Source organism: Choloepus didactylus, chromosome 10 (assembly GCF_015220235.1).
Source record: "Choloepus didactylus isolate mChoDid1 chromosome 10, mChoDid1.pri, whole genome shotgun sequence".
NCBI classification, from domain to species: Eukaryota; Metazoa; Chordata; class Mammalia; order Pilosa; family Megalonychidae; genus Choloepus; species Choloepus didactylus.
The window spans coordinates 11,689,514-11,710,877 of NC_051316.1; the positions used below are offsets into that span (position 1 = coordinate 11,689,514).

At 38.6% G+C, this 21,364-nt stretch overlaps 1 protein-coding gene across 3 annotated transcripts in view; it reads left to right on the forward strand.

Annotated features, from left to right (window-relative positions):
• Positions 1-21,364, forward strand: part of NOL8 (nucleolar protein 8) — a 33,013-nt gene that overhangs the window by 4,153 nt on the left and 7,496 nt on the right. For all 3 annotated transcript variants that reach the window (XM_037797409.1, XM_037797407.1, XM_037797408.1), the window contains exons 5-13: positions 410-545; positions 3,016-3,084; positions 4,834-6,735; positions 8,030-8,140; positions 8,616-8,735; positions 9,721-9,811; positions 12,417-12,555; positions 13,487-13,564; positions 21,094-21,362. In XM_037797409.1, coding sequence (XP_037653337.1) covers positions 410-545; positions 3,016-3,084; positions 4,834-6,735; positions 8,030-8,140; positions 8,616-8,735; positions 9,721-9,811; positions 12,417-12,555; positions 13,487-13,564; positions 21,094-21,362 — 2,915 coding nt within the window. The remainder of the gene's footprint in view (positions 1-409; positions 546-3,015; positions 3,085-4,833; positions 6,736-8,029; positions 8,141-8,615; positions 8,736-9,720; positions 9,812-12,416; positions 12,556-13,486; positions 13,565-21,093; positions 21,363-21,364) is intronic.

A 21,364-nucleotide genomic window follows, 5' to 3' on the forward strand; every position in this document is an offset into this window, starting at 1 on the left:
TTAAAATGATGTTTTCAAACAACTTGTAACAATAAGTTGAAAAAAGAAAAGCACCTAGCTGTACTTAAAATATTATCTGGATTACATTTGAAAATGTGCATATCTACATATAGAATGAAATTGAAAAGAGTAGACAGAATGTTATCAATGGGATATGGAATGTGGAGTGCATTTTGTTTTCTTTGCATTTCTGTGTTTTGCAGTTATTCTGCAATGAAAATATGTTACTCGTATATTCAGATTAAAGTATGAGCTATTACACTTAACAGTATTTTTGTTTTAATCTGTTATTTTAAATGATAAACTTGTTTACTATATAGTGAGTATTTAAGATCACCTGAAGGGAAATGCCATATTCTCATTGCTTGGTTATTTTAATTCTTTTGTTTGTATTTTTTCTTTGATTCAGATTGGCCCAGGAGAGAGAAGAAGCAAAAGCAAAGAAAGAGAAGTCAATAGCCAGCAACACTGACTTGTTAAAAAAGACAGGAGTGGTGGACTTACATATGAAAGCTGTGCCAGGAACAGAAGTGCCAGGGCACAAAGTGAGTCTCCCTGGGGTAGTGGAGCTGGCCCAGGAACAGATACTTGAGACCCCGTTATCCTGGATATCATGCCTGAAGGTCCTAGATTTCACTCCTTGTGCTGAAGCATTTAACATAAATAGTGCTTTATGATTTTCAGAGTGTTACTGGAACACTTGGGTAAGCACACTTCTCTACCATTTTACAGTGTCTTGAAACCCAAGCAGGTATTCCAAGAGAACATGGTAGTGAGGAGTAGAGTCAGGTCCCACATTTGCTGTTTTTTTAGATCACGTTGAAAGTACATTAGTGTATTTCTAACAGTTGATGAGACAACATGACTATAATTGTACTGTTAACTATAGTCCATAGTTTTCACTGGGGTTCACTGTTTGTATTGTACATGCTCCTGGTTGTTTTTTATTGTTATTGTTAACAATATTTTTATCCTAGCAACATATATGCTACCTAAAATTTATCCTTTTCACCACATTCAGATATATAATTCAGTGCTGTTAATTACATTCACAATTTTGTGTTATGATCACCACCATCCATTACCAAAACTTTTCCATCACCCCAAATAGAAACTCTGCACCAATTAAGAATTAACTCCCCATTCCCTACCCCCTCCCTGGCCCCTGGTAACATGTGTTCTAGTTTTAACACTGCCTTTTTTTTTTTTTTTTTTAATTCAGTTTTATTAAGATATATTCACATACCATACAGTCATCCATGGTATACAATCAACTGTTCACAGTACCATCATATAGTTGTGCATTCATCACCCCAATCTATGTTTTGAACATTTTCCTTATACTAGAAAACTTAAAAATAAGAATAAAAAATTAAAATAAAAAACAACACCTAAATCATCCACCCCCCACTCTATTTTTAATTTAGTTTTTGTCCCTGTTTTTCTACTCATCCATCAATACACTGGATAAAGGGAGCGTGATCCACAAGGTTTTCACAATCACACTGTCACCCCTTGTAAGCTACATTGTTACACAATCGCCTTGAAGAGTCAAGGCTACTGGGTTGCAGTTTGGTAGTTTCAGGTATTTACTTCTAGCTATTCCATTACATTAAAACCTAAGAAGTGTTATCTATATAGTGCATAAGAATGTCCACCAGAGTGACCTCTCAATTCCATTTGGAATCTCTCAGCCACTGAAACTTTATTTCGTTTCATTTCGCATCCCCCTTTTGGTCAAGAAGATGCACTCAAACCCACAATATTGGGTCCAGATTTATCCCCAGGAGTCATATCCTATATTACCAGAGAGGTTTACCCCGTGGGAGTCAAGTCCCACTAGTGGGGAGGGCAGTGAGTTCACCTGCCAAGGTGGCTTAGCTAGATAGAGAGGGACACATCTGAACAACAAAGAGGTACTCAGGGGGAGACTCTTAGGCCCAGTTATAAGCAGGTTTAGCCTCTCTTTTGCAGTCACGAGCTTCATAGGGGCAAGCCGCAAGATAGAGGGCTTGGGATACCAAACCTCCAGTCCTCAATGTTTGTCTAACACTGCCTTTTTAATGCAGTGTTAATGGCTACTGTTTTTAGTATAGCATCCTACATGGTTTATATTGAATTAGTAGCTGCCCCAATTTTTTTTCTTTCTTTTTTTCTTTCCTCTTAAGCTTTTTGTCTTTGAGAACTCTCGTTTCAGTGTCAGAAAACTAAACCCATCAGTGTCAGAAAACTAAACGCATCGGTAGCCATGGCCCTCTCTGAGTTCTTTTTTTTAAAGATTTATGCAGTGTGATTACTAAAATCTTTTCCATTTATGACACATTGTTCTAGTTAGCTAATGCTGCTGGAATGCAAAACACCAGAAATGGATTGGCTTTAATGAAAGGGGGTTTATTTGGTTACACAGTTACAGTCTTAAGGCCATAAAGTGTCCATCAACAAAGTGTACCTTCCCTGAAGGATGGCCAATGGCGTCCAGAAAACCTCTGTTATCTGGGAAGGCACGTGCCTGGCGTCTGCTCCAAAGTTCTGGTTTCAAAATGGCTTTCTCCCAGGACGTTCTTCTCTAGGCTGCGGTTCCTCAAAAATGTCACTCTTAGTTGCACTTGGAATATTTGTCCTCTCTTAGCTTCTCCAGAGCAAGAGTCTGCTTTCAATGGCCATCTTCAAACTGTCTCTCATCTGCAGCTCCTGTGCTTTCTTCAAAGTGTCCCTCTAGGCTGTGGCAAGCTCGCTCCTTCTGTCTGATCTTATATAGTACACCAATAATTTAATTCAGACCCACCCAATGGGCGGGCCAACACCTCTATGGAAATTATCCAGAGTCATCACCCGCAGTTGGGTGGGGCGCATCTCAATGGAAACACTCAGAGAATTACAATCTAATTAACACTGATAGGTCTGCCCACGCAAGATTACATCAAAGATAATGGCGTTTGGGGGGACACAGTACATTCGAACTGGCACACACATGTAGTAAATATGTTCTTTGATTTTTCTTTTTTTTTTTTTTAGAATTGGGTTGTGAGTAAATTTGGAAGAGTCTTACCTGTTCTACACCTTAAGAATCGACATAAACGTAAAATATCCTTTGTGATTGATCTTTCATAATAATTATTGTCTACACTATGACAGATACTCTCAAAAATTTACTTCATACCTTTAGAGTGTCACTGCCTTTGTCAGGAAATCATTAGGCATTTTATTTAGCAGCTTCTACATTCCCATCTTCTAGGCAAGATAAGACCACATGCTACATATATGAGACAATTACAGAATAATGTGAAAATGTAATGTGATTTCATGCAATTAAGTAATATAAATCATGAGTGCCAAAGAATAATTGCATTAATTAATTTATCCATGCTGCTGCTTGTTCTGCATGGATTCAAAGCCATTACATTCAAAGCCATTACTAAAGCAGCTAAAGAAGGGTGAAAGAACAATGTGCTATCATTAAAGAAGGTTTATGAAAGTCTTAGGGCATGAGTTGGTTCATAAAGAATTGGGGCAGTTTTTTTTTTTTTTTATGGGGGGGTAGGTTTTGAATTGATAGAAAAAGGATGGGAAGAAATCCAGGAAAGAGAAAAATAGTAAATAAAAATATATAGACAGGAAAGAGAATGGTGGGTAGGAAAATACTAAGGAACCCAGGATGGACAAAGCAAGTAATGACTGTTACCTTGAGCAAACAAGGTGAGATCATATCACTTTGAAAACCTGGGGTTATGGACTTGCAACAGAGGGTGCATCTTTGTGTAGCCTTTAGCTCTTAACCCTGTGTATCAGTCAGTGAGGGAAGCAGAACTCATTCAAGGTATTTCATACAGAAGGAATATGATACATGCAGTTGGTTTCAAGGGAACGAAAAGCTGGTGGCCAGGCTGCCCAAAAATTAATAACTGCAGCAAACCCCAGGTCTCGAGAGTAAAAAGGTGCTGCTCCTCAGTGCTTCTGGTTTCTGGGCCGCTAAGGCTGCCACTAGAATCGAGGCCCCAGCAGCACTGGGAAATACTGATTTCTTTCTTCCTCTCTATGTTCAGCCTCCCCACTAAGGACTGCAAGGAGGAGGATACTGAAGGACACTGTGGAGCCAAGGGAAAATAGACACTGTCTAGCATATCTTACTTATAATTGGCTTTATTTAGTTATTATGTGAACAAAGGTGTGTTTCAAGACTGAGAGTTTAAAGCAATTTATACTTGCCCATTCACATATTTTAGGAAATCAGCAAATGCCAGCTATCATCACAACACATTGACATTGACTAGAATCTTTCTGGATAGTATGAGCAACACAATAGGCCTGGTAAATATTAGCTCCTAATGAAGACCTACAAAATACTTTGCAGCGAGTGAGTAGAATGTAAAATGAACTTCTATGAGCTAAAAAAATCAGGAGATCTAGGATGAGTCAGAATTGAGAAAGAGAAGAATTTGAGAAGGATTGGAGTTGTATAGCTGTATCGTCCTGGTTCCCCTATGTACTCCACTATACAGTATCAGCTCAGTGGGTGAGTTTTTCCAATTTACAAGAAATAATAGTCCTGGAATGTAATCTGAATAAGTTTGCTATAACATCTACATACATCCCAAATAATTTCTGCCAACTGATCATCGTGGTGTTTGGTTTTAACTCTGGACATGTCATAGAAAGTTCAATTCCAAAGGCCCTGAAAAGTCATCTGGTGAAGTCCTCATTATGTTTGATAGAAAACTGAGGGTAAGACAGGTAAGTGACTTGCCAAAGATTAAATAGTTTTCCTTTTGATTCACCAGATTGATAGGTTTCTCTAAAACCTAGTGTTTTTGTTTCATTCCTTGACCTTGAGACATCATAAAATATGATCCATCAAAATACTGCCACAACCTGAAGAAGATAGGGGAGGATTTCACAAATACCACTCCTATAACCAACCTCACTTGGAATTTGGAAGGAGGGAATGATCCTATGAGTAAGAAACTACGAGGAGAGTTCTCTGACTTTCACGGCCCTTCGAAGAAGATAATAAAAATGCAGTGTGAAGAAGGTTCCACCGGGTCTCTGGCTATAAGTCCAAGACACAGTTCGGTAGTACATAGTCCACACTTAAAGCAGCAACCGGTTGCACAAAAAACAACTTGTGACTCCACTATTCCTCCTAGATCACATTCTCTACCTACTTCTGATACTCAGCAACCTGAAAATGTATTTTTTCAGACTTCTGGCTTGAAGACTGCCAGGAATATAAATAGCATGACTGATGATGATATTGATTCTGAAGATGAATTAAGAGCAATTATTGCAAGAGAGGAAAACTTACAGAGAACTATTTGGTCCTCAATAAAGGAATCTGAAAATGATCCCTTTGAAGTTGTAAAGGATGACTTCAGATCGGATATTCACAAAGTTCATTCTTTAACAAGTTTGGGTATCAAAAATGTCTCTTGCCATGTGAGTGGTGATAATGTTACAGAAAATGATTGTGGTTATGATTCAGGAGATACAGATGAAATCATTGCAATGAAAAAAAATGGTGGTAAGGTTAAAAGCAGTACAGAATTTTCACAAATGGAAAAATCTACCCATGAGAAAACTTTGAAAAATAGAAAAAACTGTGAGCTTTCTGATCATTCTGTTAAAATAAGGAAAACAAACAATGTAGAGTTAGCAGTCAATAACGGAGTTAAGCTTTTTAATGGTGAATCTCCATCTGACTCCAGTAGCAGTGAAAGTGCCGATTCTGTATCAGAATTAGCCGAGTCTGAAGGAGATGAGGACTATAATGCCATGATGAAAAACTGTTTGTGTGTGAATCTCACATTAGCTGATTTGGAACAGTTGGCTTGTAGGGAGCTGGAGACTCCAAAAGAAAACACTGAGAATGGTAGCCAAGAAACTACCACCCACTGCCAGCCTGGCATGCACACCAAGAGCCTCAAGACTCCTAATGGTCTCCACGGAAGCAAACAGTGCATTCATCCTGAGGAAATTGTGGCTTCCCTTTTAGAAGAAAAAACAAACATATGCAATAAAGAGAAACCTAAGGAAGACAACACAAAGCCAAAATTCCAGGCTTTCAAGGGAATAGGCTCTCTCTACGGATTTATTAACAATAAATCTTTGAAAGAGGATGTTACTTCTAATGATATTAATAAAGATCAGAACCCCTTGAAACTTGAGGATTCCAGTAGTATTTTCACAGAAAAGGAGTCTCCATGTGCTAGTTCATCAAGAGAACTGATTCAGTGCCAACATGCAGAGAAGGCAAATGGCTCAAATCCTATTCTGCCTCAAAAAAGACGGTCCTCTGTGAGCCAGGATCACAAGGTGGTATCTCCTAGCAGTGCAGAAAAGGCAAGTAGAAGTCGTATTTCTAGTCTGTCACCATTAAAAGCTAAGAAATCCTTAGGTCTTGGCACAGAGTCTCACAAGACAGACTTTGATAAGGATGGTCACCATAACACTGCAAAGACAAATGAAGGTTCAGAGGAAGATAAGACTGATTCAAGCAGCCTTACGTCCCCTGAGAAATCACCAGAGGTTTATTCCAAGAAAAACAGACCCAGGTGTGTCTCCAGTAAAGCTACTCAGGAAAGCAAAACTGATTTCCCTGTTTCTATTAGTAATTCATCAGAAGTTACTGCTAAGGATAAGCAAGCTCAAGATAATCAGAAGCGTTTGGCAGCCTTAGAGGCAAGGCAGAAAGCAAAAGAAATACAAAAGAAGCTAGTTCACAATGCTTTGGCAAATTTGGTGAGTACATTTTAAATCTATGGATTTGACCAAGTTCAATTTTTCCATTTACTTGAAGGGAGGCATGGCTTTTTAGAGTTGATTGTCATCTTAGCATTCATCAATTTTGTGGTTTGTGTCCTTGAGTCACAAGTTTTTATCACCATTTACCTGCCATATACCAATCTTCAGTATATCTTGAAGGAAGTGAGATTAAACGTCATTTACTAAAAATGTTTTAAATTTGCTTTTATCTATCTAAAGTTATTTTCATAAGTTCCTTTCATTTAGAAGCTATAACTAGCATAATTAAGTGATATGCTCCTAATACTCTAAATTTATATAATATAAATCATTCTAGAATTCTTGCCAAGATTTACTAGTGAGCCTTCATTCATTCTTTCAACTATTAAGAATCTGAAGTTCCAGGCTTTTACAGTAGGTGCTAGATTTTTAAAATGGGTCACTTGTGGTCCCTGCCTTGCATGGCTGATTGGCATATAGTAGGAAGGGAAGACAGTCACAGCTCAGTTTGATGCAGTCAAGACAGTTTGCCTATGTGCCAGAGCACGAAGGAGGACTATCAGGTCAGTCTGGAGGGTCAGGAGGGGAGCCTTCCCTGAGGAAGGTGTGAAAGGTGAATGGGGATTGGTCAGGCAGAGGTCAGAAAGGTGCAGAGTTAGAGGGAGCCATCTGAATGAAAGTGAGTAGTTTCAGATCAGTGTGACTCAAATTAAGGAGTGCACGGTGGCAAGAAATTAGGAAGGAAAAATGGATAAATGAGCAGGGATGAGTCATGAAGTGTCTTGAGGAGGTTGAATTTCATTCCTAAGGCTGTAAAAAGACTGAGGAATTTTAAGCAAGGAAATTAGGATTAGTTTTATATTTTGGAACAGGAGTTGGCAAATTGTAGTTCTCAGACTATTCAACCCACAGCCTGTTTTTGTACAGCCTGCAAGCTAAAAATGTTTTTTACATTTTTACAGGGTTAGGACAGCAACCATATGTGGCCTACAAAGCCTAAAATATTTACTAGCTGGCCCTTTACAGAAATATGTGCTAATCTCTGCTTTAGAAAGATTATTGAGGCCATAACAGGAACAAACAAATGGGGCAAATCTGGAACTGAGTAGGACCTTTGGAAGGTTGTGAGCCAGAACTAAGGCAGTGACTGGGAATAGATTTAAAAGATAACAAGAATAAGAACAAAAAAGGATGTAAGTAGGCATGGCAGGAGACAGAGATGATAGAGGTTTGGATGTGTTAAGTTTGAGGTTGGATTGTCTTAATATGTAATTCTTTTGACAACCTCTAGGATAATCATTCAAAGAACAAGCCAACACATATTGTCTTTGGTTCTGACAGTGAAAGTGAAACAGAAGAGACATCCAGTCAGGGGCAAAGCCGTCCAGAGGATCTTTCTAAAGTAAGTTCATGACATCCCTGCAAGTATTTATGTACCTTTGCAGGTTCATTTTATGTCTATCGCGTAACATGACTTTCACATGACTACCAGTCTCAACCTAAAATTCTCCTGGGAGCTGTGAAGAGATACAGGACTCCCCAGGACACCATACACAGAGACTGTAGTTGTCTTGGAAATTTTCTTCAACATGAATCTGTGCTTTTCACATCATCTGCTAAATGTCATCAATAATAATGAAACACTGCAGAAAGCGTTCTTACATGTACTAACTCCCTCTGTTTACTACTGCCCCCCCAAATCCATGCTATATTAGGGAGCTTCTTCATTGAAGCTCTGAGAGGTTAGTTAGCTATCATTGCTTTAGTGCATCTGAGTTGTTCTTAAATGTGAAGGGGAAGAGTAAATTTTGAAAGGTAATGCTGATTACTCCAGTTATTAACAGATCTTTCTGCTTTTTCTTTCTTCAATTTAAAAGGAGTCCATGTGTCATACATCTGGGAAGCTGTTTGATAGTGATGCTGAGGACTCTGCTTCTGAAGATGACAGTAACAGGTTTAAAATTAAACCTCAGTTTGAAGGCAAAGCTGGACAGAAGGTTAGTGAAGACTGAAATAATAAAACTTCCAACATGTCCTTATTTTGCTACAAAATTTTTAAATATAAGTGTTCTAGTTTGCTAATGCTGCTGGAATGCAAAACACCAGAAATGGGTTGGCTTTTATAAAGGGGGTTTATTTGGTTACACAGTTACAGTTTTAAGGCCATAAAGTGTCCAAGGTAACACATCAGCAATCGGATACCTTCACTGGAGGATGGCCAATGGTGTCTGGAAAACCTCCGTTAGCTGGGAAGGCACGTGGCTGGCGTCTGCTCCAAAGTCCTGGTTTCCGAATGGTTTTCTCCCAGGACGTTCCTCTCTAGGCTGCAGTTCCTCAAAAATGTCACTCTTAGTTGCACTTGGGGTACTTGTTCTTTCTTAGCTTCTCTGGAGCAAGAGTCTGCTTTCAACAGCCATCTTCAAACTGTCTCTCATCTGCAGCTCCTGTGCTTTCTTCGAAGTGTCCCTCTTGGCTGTAGCTCCTCTTCAAAACATCACTCACAGCTGCACTGAGTTCCTTCTGTTATGTCAGCTCATTTATATGGCTCCACTGATCAACTTAGACACACCCCAAATGGGCGGAGCAATACCTCCATGGAAATTATCCAATCAGAGTCATCAACCACAGCTGGGTGGGACGCATTCCAAGGAAACACTCAAAGAATTGCAATCTAATCAACACTGATAATGTCTGCCCACACAAGGTTACATCAAAGATAATGGCGTTTGTGGGACATAATACATTCAAACTGGCACAATAAGTAAATGGTGGTAGATCTTGACACATATTCTAGTATTGAGGTGCTTATTCTGAAAGTCCTCTCTGGCTCTTTTTGATTGATTGATTCATGGTTAGGTGATTTTATGCAAACATGGATGTAGTGAATTTTAAGGCATGGGGAAGTATACAGTGGACAGACCTTCTTTGGAAGCAATTTCTTGGGAATGTGGCTATCAATTGTATATGTTTTTTATCTTGTAGCTCATGGATTTACAGTCTCACTTTGGCACTGATGACAGATTTCGCATGGACTCCCGATTTCTAGAAAGTGACAGTGAAGAGGAACAGGAAGGTAAATGTTTCATTGTCCAGAAAGTCACGTCATTGCCGGTGGGACCTTTAGAAATCACCAAGTCTAGCTCCTTTGTTTAACCGATTAAAGAAGTGGACGTACCAGGACATTGAATTGACGAGTTTGAATCAGAAATGTTTAGCTCACTTAATACCCCCTGAATTGTATGTAATAATTTATTTAGAAAAATGTAATTTACTTGAAGCTGTCAGAAAGAACAGGAGTAGATAGCATCCACCAGATACTGTTTTCCTCCATCCCATCCCTGGCATGTGTCCTCTGTCAGCCCATTTCAGCAGATTGCAAGTTCTCACTGCAGCCATGGAGGGCTGTTAGGTCACTCCTGGCTTTCTAAAAAGAAGAATGTTCATCTCCCTGCTGGGTGCAGGTTTTGAAAAAAATAATGTAGCATCGAATGCCGATTATTCTATCTGAACTATTTAGATGTATCCTTTAAGAAGAATAATGCTGTGAGAAGCGTACTAATTTCTCTCTTTGACTTCCTGTATTGTTTTCACAGCAATGGTTCCAAATTTTCTCTATGAAACCTTCTACTCTTACCATTTTCAAAGGACCTTTCCTCCTGCTTGACCAAGAGTATAGCTACCTCCCTCAAATTCCATCTCTCCATTGCAGAATTTTCTCTGTCCTTATCCATTATTCTTTGGCTTTAATCTGTTTCCTGAGATAATCTCTACCTTCTACTAATACTTCCTATTACCCCCTTTCAAACCTGCATTTTTATCCTTCTTTCTTCTAGCTCCTTCCTTTCTTTCTGCAGATGTTATTGTCATGGTTCCCAAAATAGCCATTCCTTCAGTTGTACCAGTTTTCAAGTTGCTACCTCATCTCTTTTCCATGTCTAATAGTAACTAAGTTTCACATCAAATTATGTTTCACAGCCAAGGCTTGACTTTAGATCTTCTGACTTAAAATTCCATGTTGAAAACACAGGAATTGATGAAGCCTCGGGACTAGCATATGTTTAGAAGCTGCCCATAAAGGTTACTTTCTTAACTTCTGTGACTTTTGTCTGTCTCCTTATGCCTCTTCTGAATTGTATTCCCTCAAAACTATGGATAACTTGTTCATCAGACACAGCAGCATTTTCTCAAGCCTCATCCTCTTGAGGATTTACCTGTAGCATTCTCGCTGATGACCGTCCCTCCTTGAATTGTTCTCTTCCCTTTGCTGCCATCTCATCCTAGTTCTTGGTGCCTTATTCTCCCTTTGCCTCCAGATAGAGGCTCTCTCAAAGGTTCCATAAGTCCCTATGAGTTTACCCTTTACTTGTGCATGAGTATTTCCCCTGATTGTTCTGCTGAGCTCCCAACTCTTCTTTTCACATGCCTATTGGATATTTCCAACAGCTTTTCCTGTGTCTTTATTAAACTTGGGAAGTCCAAAACTGAATTTCTCTCTTCCCAACCCAACTCCTCCTGCCCTTCTCTCTCTGTTGATGGCATTTCTACTCTTAGGACAGTTAGACATCGAACCTCTATCTTGTACTGTTTCTTTCCTTCTCCAACTTTTGAAGCTGAATTTTTATGAATTGCAAAGACTTCTTCAAGAAAGGGCACAGCCAGCCTTCAAACACTTTTAGCCCTTGTATTCAGCTTCTCCCATCTATAGGTTTTATTAGGTTAAAATTGAAATTGGTTTTTGAAGTAAAAAAAGATGTTGAATATAAGCAGTTTTATATGGCTCAACCTAATCCATATGTAATCCAAACCCTTTGTACTTTCTTATTTCAATATACATGTTCATTTTGATTCCAGTATCTAGCATGCCCTTGTCCCACCTTTTATCCAATTTGCATTTCCTACCTGAGACTCCACCTGGTTTATAAGACATTTTCTGATCCAATTGAACATTATCTCTACCTCTTTTGAACTCTTAAGAACTTTGGGGCATCTCTTTAGAGAATTTACTCAAGTCAGTGTTTTATGCTAGCTCTGTTACTTGGTTGTTTATATCCTGCAGCAAGTTGAAAAGATCTTAAAGGCTTAGACTTCTTTTGTATTGCTATATATAATCCAAAATAACTGTTTAAATTTGTTATTTGGTATTTGTCTGTTTCTGGTGGTTGAAGTCAGCGGATTATAGAGCTCTATGATGCCCTGCGTGTGACTGGGGTCATGGATCTCTCCCTGCAATAGTTATTAATGAATCCGAGGCCAAAGCAACTGTCTTCTAAGTGTCATATTAACAATAAAGTTACTACCTTCTCTGTCTTTATCCCTATTTAGAAAGTTTTTTTTAAAAAAGTGACTAGTCTATGATCACTCTAGTTTTGTTATTAATACCTTGCTGTATTATATTTATCAATCTTTACCTTAAAAATTTTTAGGCTTGCCTCTAAAAGCCGTTAAGTCCAGATTTCATCTTCCTAACTATTTAGGTTTCTGTCTGGTGGTCATATTGTTTCTGGTTCCCTTTGGGAAAAAGGTCTGGGGTATAGGGAGGTCAGCAAAATGAGGTTTATTTTTTCTCCTTCCTTTCTTAATGGACTTTACTTGTGTTTAGGTGAGGGTAAGTATTTGAAGATTGAGACTTTTAATGCTTTGTTTGCCATGAGATTGCTATTTATCCTTTTCCCTCAAAGAGGTAAATGAAAAGAAAACTGCTGAGGAAGAAGAGCTTGCTGCAGAAAAAAAGAAAGCACTGGATGTTGCACAAAGTGTTTTGCACATTAACTTAAGCAATTCTACAAGCAAAGGATCAATAACTGCTAAGAAATTTAAGTATGTTTTATTTTTCATCCACCATGATTTCCTTTACTATAAATGGGTCTTGAATTTAGTTTAAAACTAGGCTATTTTAAATTTCCTGGGGAGGGCAGCTGGCAATATGTATCAGAACCTTTAAAAATATGCTTACCTTGGACCCAGTAATTGGCTTCAAAAAATTAATCCTGAGGAAATTATTCTGTATTTATGTACTTAGATGTTATTGCAGCATTGCTTCTTTTTGTGAAAAAAAATTGGGAAACAGGCTGAATGTTCAATAGTAATGGACTGGCTATGTAAATGTATTACAACTGTACAGTGTTATTATACAGACTATTATATAACTGTTTTAAATGGTGATGTATTGGTTTGGGGCATGGAGAAAAATTTGAGATACATATTTTATTTTTATAAAAACATATTACTGTTTATCTTTGGGAAATAGGTTAGGGTATTTTCATTTTCTTTTAACTATCCTTAAAATATATTATATAAACTGTTTATGTGAAATTCCAAACATGTATGATTTAGAGAAACTATGGTACTGAAACCCCTATACACCATCACCAAGCTATAATTACTGCATGTGGCCAATCTTCTCATCTATGCCTTTACCCACTTCCCCTTCCATCCTCCACCCAGTTATTTTATGGAAATCCCAGATCATATATCATTGTATCTGTATATATTGTAGTAGTATTTTTGAGGTTGGAAAAGGTTCCAAGGAAACTCAAATCTAGGTATTTTAAAATAACGAGCATTTCTAACAAGATCTAAATACTCTTCTTTGATATGTACCTTTCACTTGCCCAGAAGTCTTCCTAGTGTTGAATTATATTTTGCTATTAATTTTTATAAGAATTTTATAATAATTTGCTACTGATTTTTGCATTAATGTTCTAATTTATCTCTTCTAACTTATCGCCCTCCTTTTTTTTTAATATAGGGACATCATACGTTATGATCCAACGAGGCATGACCATGCCACTTTTGAAAGAAAAAGTGATGATAAACCAAAAGAAAGGTAAGTTTCAAGCTACTTCTTTTATTAGCAGGATCATATGAATTAATATCTTTTCGAGCAAAAAAAAAAGTAGGTAGTAAGCAATATCTCATCCATTGGTCCCTATTGTATTTAATTTAAGATCAGAGGAGGGAAAAGTTAGAGACAAATTATTGACATGGTAGACGTGTCTCAACCTTTTGGCAAAGAAATCCCATGCATGTAAATGAGGATATGTGCTCTTCATCTCGTGGGGTGCTTCCTACTTCTTAGTTTCTTGTGGCTATAACAAATTAACACCAACTTCATGGCTTCAGACAACAACTTTATTTTCTCACAGTTCTGGAGGCTAGAATCTGAAATCAAGGTGTTAGCAGGCTGCATCACCCTGGGGACTTGGCTATGGGGTGGGATCCGTTCCATTCCTCTCCCAGCTTCTGGTGACTGCCAGCAGTCCTTGGTGCTCCTCGGTTTGTGGCCACTCTCTGCAGTCCCTGCCTCCGCCTTCACATGGCCTTCTCCTCTGTCTGTGGGTCTCCTCTCCATGTTCTTATAAGGACACCTGGGGTTGCATTTAGGACCTACAAGATAATCCTGGGTTATCGCTTCATCTCAAGATCCTTAATTACATCTGCAAAGATCCGTTTTCCAAGTTAGGTAACATCCTCATGTTCCAGGTTGGAACATGAATATACCTTTAGGAGGCCCCATTCAACCCACTGTGATACGCTAGTGTGGTAGGAGCTTTTATTTCCTATAGGTATGCGGTCACTTTGTTAACTATGGAAATACATGGAACAACCAATAACTTGGGTTTAATTCCTTCAGTTTTCCTACTGTGAACCAAAATCACTGAGGCAATGTGGTGTCCTGGATTGGAACTGAAACAGTAAAAGGACATTAATAGAGAAACTGGTGAAATCAGCATAAAGTCTGAGTTAATACTAAAGGGCCAGGCCAGTATTGATCTTTTACTTTTTTGGTTTTTCTTCTTTTAACTTTTTATTTTGAAATACTTTCAAACTTACAGGTAACAAAATAATATAAACCTGATACAGAGAATTCCAATTACCCTTGTATCCCCACCATATTCCCAGATCCAACAATTTTAACATTTTGCCACATTTACTGTATCTGTCCATCTACCCATCTGTCTATCAATCATTTTCTGAACACTTACGTATAGGTGGTATACATCATGCTCCATGAACACTTGATACTGCCATGTACCTTTCCTACAAACAAGGATATTCACTTATGTAACCACCTTAAGTGCAGTTGTCATTTAAGTGCAATTAAGTGCAACATTAAGTTCAAGAAAGTTAACATTGATACAAAGCTTACAGTTTACAGTCCAATTTTTTCATTTGTCTAATGTCCTTTTTAGCCTTTTCTCCACCCTGTTAGATCCTGTCTCGCATCACATTGTCATTGTCTCTTTAGTTGCTCTTTTTAATTAAATTGTGGGAGCAGATATACAACATAAAATTTCCCATCTCATCCATTCCCAAGCATACCATTCATTGGGCTTAATCATATTCACAATGTTGCAGTGCCCTCATCACCTTCTGTTAGTAGAACTTTCCCACCTCCCCTCAGAAACCCTATACCCATTATACATTAATTCCCCCATACATACCCCCTGTCCCCCTTGACAACTTGCAGTCTAACTTCCATCTTTATGAGCTTGCATATTCTCCAATATTCTCTTTGTAATTATCATAGGGCTTAAATTTAGCATCCTAAACCTTTAACAATCTCATTTGCTTTGATACCAACTTAACTTTAATAGTATATATAAACTTTGTTCATATACCCTCTGTCCCCCCACCGTTCTGTAGCTCTTGCCACTAACTGCATATTTATACATTATGAAACCGAAACCACTGATTTTATTGTATTTTATGTACTTGTTCTTTTACATCGTATAGAAAGCAAAAGGTGGAGTTACAAACCAAACATACAGTGTGACTGATATTTGTATTGTCTTGTCTTTACCCTTACTGGAGATCTTTATTTCTTCAAGCTTCTTAGATCTATTGTTTATTGTCCTTTCCTATCAAACTACAGGACTCTCTTAACATCTCTTGTAGGACCAGTCTAGTAGTGATGAACTTCCCCAGTTTTTATCTGGGAATGTCTTAATCTCCAGTTTTGAAAGACAGTTTTGCTGGATGTAGAATTCTTGGTTGGCAGTTTTTTGCTGCCAGCACTTTAAAAAATATGTCATCCCACTGCTTTCTTGCCTACTTGGTTTCCGATGAGAAATTGGCACTTAATCTTACTGAAGCTCCCTTGTACATGACATGGTGCTTCTCTCTTGCAGCTTTCAGAATTCCCTCTTTATATGTTGCGATGTGAGTCTGTTGAGGTTTATCCTCTTTGGAGATTGTTGAGCATCTAAGATGTGTATATTCCTGTCTTTTGTTAAATTTGGGAAATTTTCAGCACCAATCTGCTGTTGAACTCATCTAGGGAATTTTTAATTTCTTTTACTGTGGTCTTCAGCTCTGTTTGGTTCCTTTTCATAATTTCCATCTCTCTATTGATATTCTCTTTGTGTTCATCTTTCATTTTCCTGATTTCCTTTAGTTCTTTGTCTATGATTTCCTTTAGCTCTTTGAGCATATCTTGGCCCATTTTTAAAGTCTTTATCTGGTATGTCCCAGGTCTGGTCCTCCTCACAGTTGGTTTCTAATGCTTTAATCTTCTCCTTTGAATGGGCCATTGCTTCCTGTTTCTTTGTTTTGTAATCTTTTGTTGAAATCGGAACATTTTGGTATTTCAGTGTGTTATCGCTGGAATGCAGACTCTGAGACATTTGTTCCTTAAGACTGCATCAAGCTAGCATTATGACAGCTTTCCTTGAATGTTTTGTAATCTTTTATTGAAACCTGAACATTTTGGTATTTCAGTGTTCGGTTATCACTGAAATTCAGACTCTGAGATGTCTGTTCCTTAAGCTTGCATCCAGCTAGCATTATGATAGAGCTTTCCTTGAATACCAGGCACTAACAAGAAAAAAGAAGGAAAAAAAGTATAACAGCTTTCCCAGTCTTTGCAGTTTGACCTGCGTAAGTGCTCTCCTTCAGGGCTTATCCACACAGTGAGTTTAGAGAATGGCTTCAGGCGAAAGCACAGGGGCTGTCCTGGTACTGTCTGCACATGTGTCTTGTCTCAGGCAGTAAGGAAACAGTCTCCTCATGGTCCCAGACAGTGCAGTGTATGTACATGGGCCAGTCCCTTGCCCCAGGCAGCTACGACTTAATTGCTCTCCCAAATTATTCTAGAGAGAGCTCTAAGAGCCACCTGCTACATTCAGGGCAAGTTCTGGGGCAGCAAGCCTGTGGTGAGTATCTGGTTTAGTCCTTCAGGCCTCCACGAGAAAGTCTGGGCCAGAAATCTATGCTCTCAGTATGTGCACTAGGATTACTATGCTTCCTCCAGAACCAGGACCAAGGATTTGCAGTGAGAACATGGGCTGACTTCATGCCAAGCCAGTGATGGGGTAGGGGAGGGACCAGCCAGGGCATCACAAAATCCTGCCTCTTTTAAGATGCCTTTTTCTTGATTTGGCACTCGCCCTATTACTGCAGTCCTTTAAGTGTTTTCTGGAAGCATATATCTTTGAGAAAGATACATCTGCCAGTTCTTGTAGGTTGTTCAAAACTTCTGTGGGGGCTTTTCACTCTGCCATCTTTGGATGGGCTCCCAGTCTTTTAATTTTGACAATTGTAAGATGCCAGCATTAAGAAAAGCTAGATGAAAATAATTTGGAAACTCTGCACTATCTTTCCAACTTTTATGTATGTCTAAAATTATTCGAAGATTAAAAGTTTAATTTAAAAAGAATCACGTAGGAGACCAAAGTAGAAAGTATTCGTAATATAAATATCCTCTGCAAAATAGAAATTTTGAGTGTTATTTCAGTTAATCCACATTGAACATGACAAGTATGTGGGAGCTATTTCATATTATGTATTAAATTGTTTTCATTTATATCCAGGGTGTAGTAGTTCTCTATAGCTGTATAACATAGTCACCAAAATGTAGCATCATAAAACCACAAATACTTCCTTATCTCAGAAGTTTCTGTAGGTCAAAAATTGGGAATCAGCTTCACTAGGTTGCTACTGCATCTGGCTCAGAGTCTCTTGTGCGGTTGTGGACAAGATGTGACCTGGGCCTTTGTCTCCAAAGGCTTGAGTGCAGTGGAAGATCCACTTCCAAGATGGCTCACCCACATGGCTGCCGGCAAGAGGTCTGTTACGCGGCTTAAGTGCCCTCACAACACAGCATCTGGTTTTCCCCAGAGCAGGTGACTCGAGAAAGAGAAAACAAGGAGGAAACCACAGTGTAATTTATAACCTAGTCTCAGAAGTCACACACTGATACATCTGCCTTATACAGTTCTTTAGAAGCAGTTCAGTAAGTCCAGCCCATACTTTTCCTTCTCTTGAAGGGAGAAGTATTAAAGAATTGGCAGACATATTTTAAAACCCCCATAATCTGCCCTTTGCCCACAAACTATATTCCTTCGATGTGCAGAATATGCTCACTCCCTCCCTGTCCTCCCCAAGAGTCATCCCTTTACGATATTAGCTCAATATCCAGGAAGTTGTCATCTGAATCAGATTGAGGTGCAGATGAAATTTTTCTGTTTTAATTGCTTGCGCACAGTGCCTTGAGTACAGTTCTTGTTGATCAGAAGACCTGGGAGGTAAAGAGACTAGTAATCTGTCCTTCCCCCAAAATAAACCTTTGGGACAGGCATAGGATAACCTCTGTAGACACCACTATTCAACCAGAGCAACAAGAGAAAGCAGGAGGCCCAGAGGAATCACTTGTCCATAGTGGCTCGGAAATCCAGACAGGCAGATATTGGAAGTTCTCTGATTAGGACTGAGAACTGGGAGTAATTCTCCAGGACTCTTGATCGGCTTTATGGGTCATCCTTCCTTTTTCATGAAATGGAGCACATTTTGCAGCTGAGTAGTTTTCTCAGCCTGCTTTTGTTTATAAAAGTTTAGGGATCCAAAAGCCTCATTTCATTTTGCAAGTCTCTGTACCTGTCAGTCCAAGCTGATGGTGTTTCTGCTAATATAATTCTTTTAAAATCATGGCTGTCCTGTAAATCTTGGAGTTCACTCCATGAAATAAAAGCCAAACTCACAGATCATTTCTAGATAAGCCATTTTCTTACCTTGGGTTTCTGCTGAGAAATAGTGCCTTTAAGCTTCTTAGAAGCACTAATGTTTGAACAGTTGAAGTTCCTTAGCTCTGTCTAGGGTCTGATCAAATATTTTGTTTTTTTTTTACACCAGGATCTGGAAATTTTTCTGTAAAGGGCCAGATAGTAAACATTTTAGTCTTTGTAGACCGTATGCTTTCTCACAACTACTCAGCTCTGCTTTTGTAGCACAAAAGCAGCCATTGATAATAGTAAATGAATGAGTGTAGTTGTGTACCAATTAAACTATGAATTGACACTGAAGTTTGCATTTCTTATCATTTTTGCATGTTGCAAAGTCGTCTTTTTATTTTTTTTAAATCACTTAAAAATATAAAAAATATCCTTAACTTGCAGTCCACACATAAATAGGCAGCATGTTAGATTTGGCCCATGGACCATACTTTGCCCATCCCTGCTTCAGACCGTGTTTTCCTGAGAGTGCCTTATATTTGGTCTTTGCTCAGAAGCCTTTTCTTAAATTTCTCATCATTTGCCTTTTTTCGATTAGGAATCTTCAAAATCCAGACTTCCTTCCTAGCTCCTTTTTGTTTGAGAACTTTTCCTTCAGTTTCTTGTTCTTTTCACATTTTACCCTAAGGAGCAAAAGAAAACCAAAAAGTACCTTCAACACCTTCCTGGAAATCTCCTTAGCTAGATCTCCTAGTTCATTATGTGCATTTTCTACTTTCCACATTAATATGGGTGACAATGTTGCTAAACTTTACATAACAAAAATCTCTTTTTCTCTAATTTCCAATAGTATTTACCTCACTTTTCTATAAGCCCTTACCTGTAGCCTTTTCAAGGGTTATATGGCTTCTACCGACAGTTTCTTCAAGGCTCTTTAGGCTTTCACTATCACCCTCATTGACCTTCCAACTAGTAGCCCATTGCCTGGATTCCACAGCCCTCCTGCATTGTAGGTTTTCTGTTCCAGCAGCACTCCACTTCAGAAAACCAAAGTCTCTATCGTTGTATAAAAAATTACCTCAAAGCTTAGTAGCTTAAACCCTAAACATTTATTAAGTACAGTTTTTGTGGGTCAGGAATTTAAGAGCAGCACCTAGGTAGTTCTGGCTCAGGGGCTCTCATGAGGTTTCAGTCAAGATATCTTCTGAGGTTGCAGTCTCTGGAGGCTTGGTAGGTGAAAGATCCGCTGCCAAGAGGGCTCATTCGCATAGATATTGGCAGAGCCTTCGGTTCCTCCCTGGCACTTGGCACAAGGTCTCAGTTCCTTGCTTCTCAGCCTCTCGTCTGCATTGGACTGCTTGAGTGCCCTTACCATATGGAAGCTGCCTTCCCCCCAAAGCAGGTGATCTAAAAAAAAAAGACAGCAAGGAGGGAACCTCAGTATATTCTATGGCCCAAGTCTCGGAAGTCACGTGCTGTCACCTCTGCCTTATTCTGTTCACTAAAAGAGGCCCCTAAGTCCAGGCCACATTCAAGGGATAAGAGAATTAATTGCTACCTCTTGAAGGAAGGAAAATTAAAGAACTTTGAGACCAGTTTTAAAACCACCACATCAAGGTTCAGTGATAAATCCCTTGAATTGTCTGTACAACACAGTTTTCTATAGAGCTCAGTTTGGAAGCAGGCGTAGCTGTCTTAAAATCCTAGCCATACTGGTTTATTGAATGAACAATCTATCTATGAGATGGTCACGACCAATAAAATGCTTATTTAGGACATCCTGGTCACCGTTTTAGGTACTACATTAAGAACTTTGGCCTGATCTGATGTATGATATATGGAATGGATTCATAGGAAAAAGGATTTTAATCTTTGTTAGCTAAAAACTCAGTATTAAAAACTGTCATGTAACTTTTAATCTGAGCTCAAAAAGAAAAGCATACTACTAAGATACAGACTCAGCACATTTATATTTCATTTCTAACACTAAATTGTAAGCAAATCCTTTTACACTGGTATTGTCAAATTCAGAGTTTTAGAATGAATTGGTGTTAGAAGCCATCTTGTTTAACGTGATCATCTTGTAGATGAGGAAAATGAGGCCCATTGCGGTTAACCGACTTCTTTGCTCAAAGCTACCATCTTAGATATGATTTCTGAAAGATGAAAAATAGCTGAATATGACTTATGTTTAATATCTGAAGCTCTATGAGATAGTTTTGTGTAAAAAAAAAAGCTTATTGGTGAAGATTCTGCTCTTGTTAGTTCAGTTTTATATGTGGATCCTTTTGGTTCTTGAGTGGATGGAATTAAAGTTATCTCAGGTATTTTCCTTTCCTGATTTCTGGAACTTTTCCAAAAACTGACTGTTTCTTTGTGATGCACATCTCTGTATATGTGATGACAGTAAAGCAAAACGGAAGAAGAAACGGGAGGAAGCTGAGAAGCTACCTGATGTGTCTAAAGAAATGTATTATAATATTGCTACGGATTTAAAAGGAGTATTCCAAACTACAAAAGATACCAGTGAAAAGAAAGAAAACATACCTTGGAATGAGGACAATGGAGATAAAACAGAAGAAATGAATGATCCTGCAGCTGTGAAGGATGGGGACAAGGAATCTGTTGGCTTTACGTTTTCCTTTTTTGATTCAGATGTGGGGGACGTAAAGGAAGGT